The sequence below is a fragment of the Gossypium hirsutum genome, chromosome D07 (genome assembly GCF_007990345.1).
Source record: "Gossypium hirsutum isolate 1008001.06 chromosome D07, Gossypium_hirsutum_v2.1, whole genome shotgun sequence".
Taxonomy (NCBI): Eukaryota; Viridiplantae; Streptophyta; class Magnoliopsida; order Malvales; family Malvaceae; genus Gossypium; species Gossypium hirsutum.
In genome coordinates, this window is record NC_053443.1 from 13953607 (window position 1) to 13959736 (window position 6130).

Genomic DNA, 6130 nt, shown 5'->3' on the forward strand with positions numbered 1-6130 from the left:
AAGAATCTTTGCTCTTTGCACGAACATGACAAGAAATGAGAAACACCAAATCGATATGGTAGTTATTGATTTGGTGTCCCAATGAATCAGGTGCATATTTGTCAATCCTAAATTAACAGTTGCGATGTGATTTGAGGTTCAAAAATTATGTGTCATGCTATTTTAGTAAAAAAAAGAAATACTAGTTAAGTAAATAATTGTTTTTTATATTATTCCAAAAAAAGAAGAAGAAAGTCATTAGTTGAGGTATATTTAACCCATACTACATTAATTTTCTACAGTTTTCACATTTTATTTGACTGAATATTCAATGTAGATGATGAAGGATAATATAATACAGGAGTTTGCATGTATAAAAAGCTTTTCTAGAATTGTAATTTAATATAGATGATGATAAGTTTAAAAATGAGTGTTACCAGAATCTTACAATAAATAATATTGGTGTCCAAGTGGACAGACTTTGGTCTTCCTTCATGCTTATCATCCAACGGTTTACAACCTTCCACGCTGTTCACCAACATTCTCTTCTCTCATTCGTTAGTTGGCTTTAAAAGGACAAAACCGTCCTAACATTAATCCCAATCCGCTCTTTCCCAAAATCACCCTCAAAAGTGAGCTTATATAGATTAAAAAAATCTTGAGAATTAAATTTATTTAATGTAATTAAAATACTAACAGTATCCTAGAATGCGATAAGATATAAAATGTTTTCTTATAGAAGGAAAGAAATACGGATTGTCGACGATATCAATTTAAGATGATCCAGCACGGCCGGTTCCATCCGAACAGCACAGATGTCACTTACGTGGCCAAACCTAATTGGATAAATGCTGATTTTGAGATTTATAGGAGAAGGGAGGGAGATATTTAGCGGATCAAAAATATCTGGAAAACTCGTCCACGTCGGCACCACCGCTAGACCCATCTGGAATCAGATATTGCACTTTGCCTTTTCTCTTCGGTTTCCTTATTTTCCTTCTACCCTCTTACTTCCCAAACAGCCCCCGATTTCCACGCAAATATTTGAAAATCTCTACAGTTTTTACTCTTTCATTTCCGATCCAAACAATCATCTCTGAAAAGTCATTTCTTATTATTTTTAAATCCCTATTTTCAAGGCCAAAAGCAATAAATATGGGTCAAGAAGTGAAGATGAGGGACTTTGAAGCTAACGGCGGAGACGATGAAGAAGCAACCGCAAACGCCATCACCACCATCGTTGATGACGACGACGACGATGTTGAAGAAAGAGTTATCGAATGGGAGATGGGATTACCTAACTGCGATGATTTAACTCCATTATCCCAATCCTTAATCCCGCCGGAACTTGCCTCCGCTTTCAGCATCTCGCCGGAGCCTCGTCGGACCACTGTTGATGTCAACCGCGCTTCTCGCAATACTCTCTCTTCTCTCCGCTCTACCGGGGCCCACTCCTCAACCACCAATAACAATAACAGTAATAGCAATTTCCGTGATACGATAGTGGTTGAAGCGGAAGGATATGGGTCGGGGTCGGGCTCCGGATCTGACCCGAAGAAGATGAGGAAGATGGATATTGCAGAGGAAGCGGATTCAGCGGTTAGGACGACGGAGAACTCGGACGATCCGTCGGGGAGGACATTGAAACGACAGCGTTTAGTGTGGACGCCGCAGCTGCACAAGAGATTCGTTGATGTGGTGGCTCATCTAGGGATTAAAAGCGCGGTTCCCAAAACAATCATGCAGTTAATGAACGTGGAAGGCTTGACCCGCGAGAACGTCGCCAGTCATTTGCAAAAATATCGGCTTTACTTGAAGAGAATGCAAGGGTTAAGCAACGAAGGCCCTTCAGCTTCCGATCAGCTTTTTGCATCAACACCGGTGCCGCAGAGTCTTCACGAGACTGGAAGTGGTGGCGGTGGCGGTGGAGGAGGAGGAGGAAGTGGTGGTGCTGGTGCCAATGGGAATGGGCATTTGGGTATGGCTATACCGATGCCTTATGGGGCACCAATGATGCCGGTACCGATGCCGATGTGTGGACATGTGGGGATGCATCAAGGATTGTATCATCAACAAAGACAACATCACCATCAGAATGGGTACGAAGCGAACTCCTATGGGATGATGCAGCAGAGAGACTGGTCTGGTGGGAATAGATATGGTTCCCAATGATAAATTAAATTAGCTAGATTTTTGTACCAAGGTCAGTCTTTTTCTTTCATTTATCATGCCTGTTAGTTACAATTTTTGGTTATCAAAGGAACTTCCTTTTGCTGAGAATTGAATTGTAGCATGCTAATTTGCTTCAAAACCTTTGTTTTAGATCTTTGCTTGGGTGTTTTGGGGTTGGAATGGAACCGAAGCGGGGTTGTTTTTCTTCGATTACTAGGAATAGATGTGACAATATGATTTAAACAGGAATATGAGGCAATAATTTCATAGTTGTATTCTTTTTGACAGAGAAGGAATCACTTTTTTGTTCTTGGGCTTGATTATGACTGATGCCTATTCTCATTCTGCATATATCTAGTTCATTGTCCTGATACTGACTTAATTGGTAAGCAATTCCTTTTCACTAGAAGAATAGACATTTTTCTTGGTAGTTTTGTTTGTAATCGAGCTTGTACGTAGCTCAGCACTATGTTTGAGATATTGGATTCTGACTTTGTGCTGCTCTGCAGTGCTTTTGGTATTTCTGAGTTGATGTTATACAGTTGTATCAATGTACTTTAGAACCCCAACTGTCTGTTTCATTTACTTGTTGAATTGCAAACTTTATCCAACCCTTTTTATGCTTTTCACCTACAATGGCTTCAATCTTCCTTTATTTTCTTTCTCCAAGCTTTCCGCTCACGGTATTAGTTTATTTAGCTCGACTGGTGAAGTGGTTTTGCACTTGTTGCTCCTCGCTATACTGGTGATAAAACCGTATTTTTCTCAGTTACTTAAAAAAAAAAACTGCTTCAAGGGCTTTGATTTGATATTTCACATGCTTGCTGACTGTTAATGTACTTTGTTTCAAGGATTTCAATTAACTCATAGTATTATTATTGTTGTTTTGTAGATTCAGAAAATTTTGATCAACTTGGTGTTCACTTGAATGAACATGTGAAAGAGATAAACAAACCTCTCTCACTGGATAGCAGAAAGAAGTTGCTGTCTGCGCACATATTTCAGCTTCTATCTTCCTCTATTTACTTGATAGCAGCAGCAGGAAGCACCCCCTGAAGTTCACTCATCTTCTACCATAGATTAGGTCAAGTTCCTAAAATTTTACGTTCTTGTTAATTTTATTCATAATTACCATTATTAACTTGTATAAAACTTTCTTTATTTTCGGTCATTAAACAAAAATGCAAGAAAAAAAAAAAGCTAAGCGAAAGTCCACCACTTATCATCAATCTTGCTTGTTATTGGATGGCTTATGGCCATTTTGTCCCGTTTCCTTTTAGTGAACTTTTTATCCTTTATCTATTGGCAATGGCAGCCAAGTGTGCCATTTATTCTTCATCTTCAAATTATATAGAAAGTCATGAATATATACAAAAAGCATGAGTTATGGGTTTTTTACTAAATATTAAAAAAAAAATAACTAAAATATTATATATATTTTTATTTACGAAAATATTATAAAAAAACAAAAAATAGAAAAAAAAAAGCCTGCATGATGTGACAGGCCACTGATAGGCAGCACTGCCCATTTAATGGTCCCCATTCGAAAAAATTCATGTTATATACATTATATGTGTTTTATTATTTTATTTAGTATATATATTTTATAAAATTTATTTAGCATGAAAAAATTAATGGTATGTATATTGTATGTTGATTAAGAATTTATTTTTATGAAATTTATTTAGGATGTTGTAATTAATTTTTTTAGAAAAATAGCATTAAAAATAAAATGATAAAAAAATATGATTAAAAAAACATAAAATGCGAGAAGAAAAAAAAGAAAAATTGTATATTCACCGAAAATAATAAAATCCGAAAAATGGTATATTTAATAAATTTCAAACATAATGCACTGAAATAATGTAAAATTATAAAATTAGAAATTATGAAATCTTTTAAAGTAATAAAATGCGAAGAAAAAAAAACGAACAAATGGCCGAAGAAAGGTGTTTTACTAACTTTTTTAAAAATTCAGAAATAATTAATACAAATATTTCTAACAAAATGTACTGAAATAATATAAAATAATAAAATACAAAAATAATATATTTTTATTGGAAGTAATAAAATTCGGGAAAATAATACGAGCAAAGAGCAGGAATAAGGATTTTTTTACACTAAATTAATTTAAAAAACACACTAAATTAATAAATTTCAAACATAATGCACTGAAATAATGTAAAATTATAAAATTAGAAATTATGATATTTTTTTAAAGTAATAAAATGCTGAGAAAAAATACGAACAAATGGCTGAAGTAAAGAGTGAACACTTACTAACTTTTTTAAAAATTCGGAAAAAATTAATAGAAAAATTTCAAAAAAATGTACTGAAATAATATAAAATAATAAAATACGAAAATAATATATTTTTTTGGAAGTAATAAAATTCGGGAAAATAATACGAGCAAAGGGCAGAAATAAGGGTTGGGTTTTTTTTACACTAAATTAATTTAAAAAACACACTAAATTAATAAAGAAATAACATAATGCACTGAAATAATGTAAAATTATAAAATTAGAAATTATGATATTTTTTTAAAGTAATAAAATTCCGAGAAAAAAATACGAACAAATGGCCGAAGTAAAGAGTGTTTTAGTAACTTTTTTTTTCAACTTGCAGGAATCTCAATGGATCCATTGATTAAACGCGGTAGACACATATCTGATGCGACTAATGAGGCGGTATGATTTTATTATTTGTTAATCACGGGTTCTATTTATTTAAAAAGGATATACGTAATATATAGAAATAAATCATGTTATCGTAATATTTTTCTGTAATTTAACTGGATCAGGACTCGTACCGAGTAATAAGGGGCCGTGTGATGGTTTAAAGAAAGCTCCGGATGCACGATTGGTGCCGTACTTGGAGCAAGCCGGTTTTGGGACTGCAGCGAAGATCTGGGTCTCCGACTTGTGCTATGATTTATTATCCGCGCTAGTGGAGCGGTGGCGCCCGGAGACCCACACTTTTCATTTTCCGTGTGGGGAGTGCACGGTGACCTTGGAGGATATTGCAATGCAGCTGGGGCTCCAAATTGACGGGAGGCCCGTAACGTGAGTATCTTCATTTACCGATCCGGCTGCATTTTGTTATCAGCTCCTAGGAGACTCGCCAGGGGACGACGAGTCAAATTTTACGAGCTTAAAATTTATATGGCTGAAAGCCAAATTTGGACAATTATCAGCGACTGCCACTGAAGGTGAGTTGATGTGCGCTGCTCGAGCATACATCATGCATATCATAGGGGGAGTACTCATGCCCAATGCAAACAACAACGTGTATTTGATGTACTTGTCCCTACTAGCTGATTTGTCCAGTGTAGGTTCGTATAGCTGGGGCTCCGCCGTGTTAGCAGTGTTGTATCGGGAGCTTTGTCGGACGACAAACCTGGATGCTGTAGACATAGGCGGATGCCTCACATTGCTGCAGTCTTGGGCGCTGTATCGGATGCCATTTTTGGCATCGGTTAGTCACCAACCGTATGTTTATCCACTAGTGAACAGGTGATAAAATATAACTTGTCATTATTTGTAGTCATAGTATATTGACTAATGTTACCAACCCTAAACCCTATATATTGTTCTTTGTAGGTGGAGTGTTCATCCGGGTATCGGGAGGTCGCACACTGTCCCGATATACCGACTCATGCTGGAACAACATGCCCGGGAAGGGGTAAGTTGTTATTCTAATATTCATGGCATCTTACTTTCTGTATATTACTCACACGTTATGGTTAATTATTACTAAGTTATTACTCATGCAGTTTATATAGATGCCATACAGTAGGCCAGAAATTACAGATGTGGTACCCTCGCCTGCATACGTTCATTCCCACATATGGTGCACTAACGCACCAATTATAAATTTCAATGTAGTCAAGTGGTATCACGAAGATCGGGTGCTCCGACAGTTTGGTTGCATCCAACATATCCTGGATCCCCCATGCGAGGTGGAGGAGGTTCATGCATGA

At 36.2% G+C, this 6130-nt stretch overlaps 2 protein-coding genes across 3 annotated transcripts; both read left to right on the forward strand.

Annotated features, from left to right (window-relative positions):
- The first annotated feature begins 699 nt into the window (after window positions 1–699).
- On the forward strand, window positions 700–3380 carry LOC107954100 (transcription factor PCL1). Of its 2 annotated transcripts, XR_001699412.2 has the most exons (3): window positions 700–2182; window positions 2440–2536; window positions 3044–3380. XR_001699412.2 is itself a non-coding variant. In XM_016889577.2 (2 exons), the coding sequence occupies exon 1, from the start codon at window positions 1135–1137 to the stop codon at window positions 2149–2151; it is 1017 nt and encodes a 338-aa protein (XP_016745066.1). In that variant the 5' UTR covers window positions 700–1134; the 3' UTR covers window positions 2152–2182; window positions 3044–3380. The 2 variants fall into 2 exon arrangements, 1 of the variants encoding a protein (XP_016745066.1); XM_016889577.2 differs by lacking the exon at window positions 2440–2536.
- Window positions 3381–4784: 1404 nt separating this feature from the next.
- LOC107956021 (protein MAINTENANCE OF MERISTEMS-like) lies at window positions 4785–6130 on the forward strand. The gene is made up of 5 exons (XM_016891779.1): window positions 4785–4806; window positions 4952–5208; window positions 5257–5663; window positions 5751–5832; window positions 5933–6130. The coding sequence occupies exons 1-5, from the start codon at window positions 4785–4787 to the stop codon at window positions 6128–6130; spliced, it is 966 nt and encodes a 321-aa protein (XP_016747268.1).

Bases quoted from the DNA above. Each gene is read 5' to 3' on its own strand.
- LOC107954100 (XM_016889577.2), top strand. From the start codon at position 1,135: ATGGGTCAAGAAGTGAAGATGAGGGACTTTGAAGCTAACGGCGGAGAC.
- LOC107956021 (XM_016891779.1), top strand. From the start codon at position 4,785: ATGGATCCATTGATTAAACGCG. The intron at 5,664-5,750 runs GTGATAAAATAT...TGTTCTTTGTAG, and splicing joins GTTTATCCACTAGTGAACAG to GTGGAGTGTTCATCCGGGTA. The intron at 5,833-5,932 runs GTAAGTTGTTAT...CAGTTTATATAG, and splicing joins AACAACATGCCCGGGAAGGG to ATGCCATACAGTAGGCCAGA.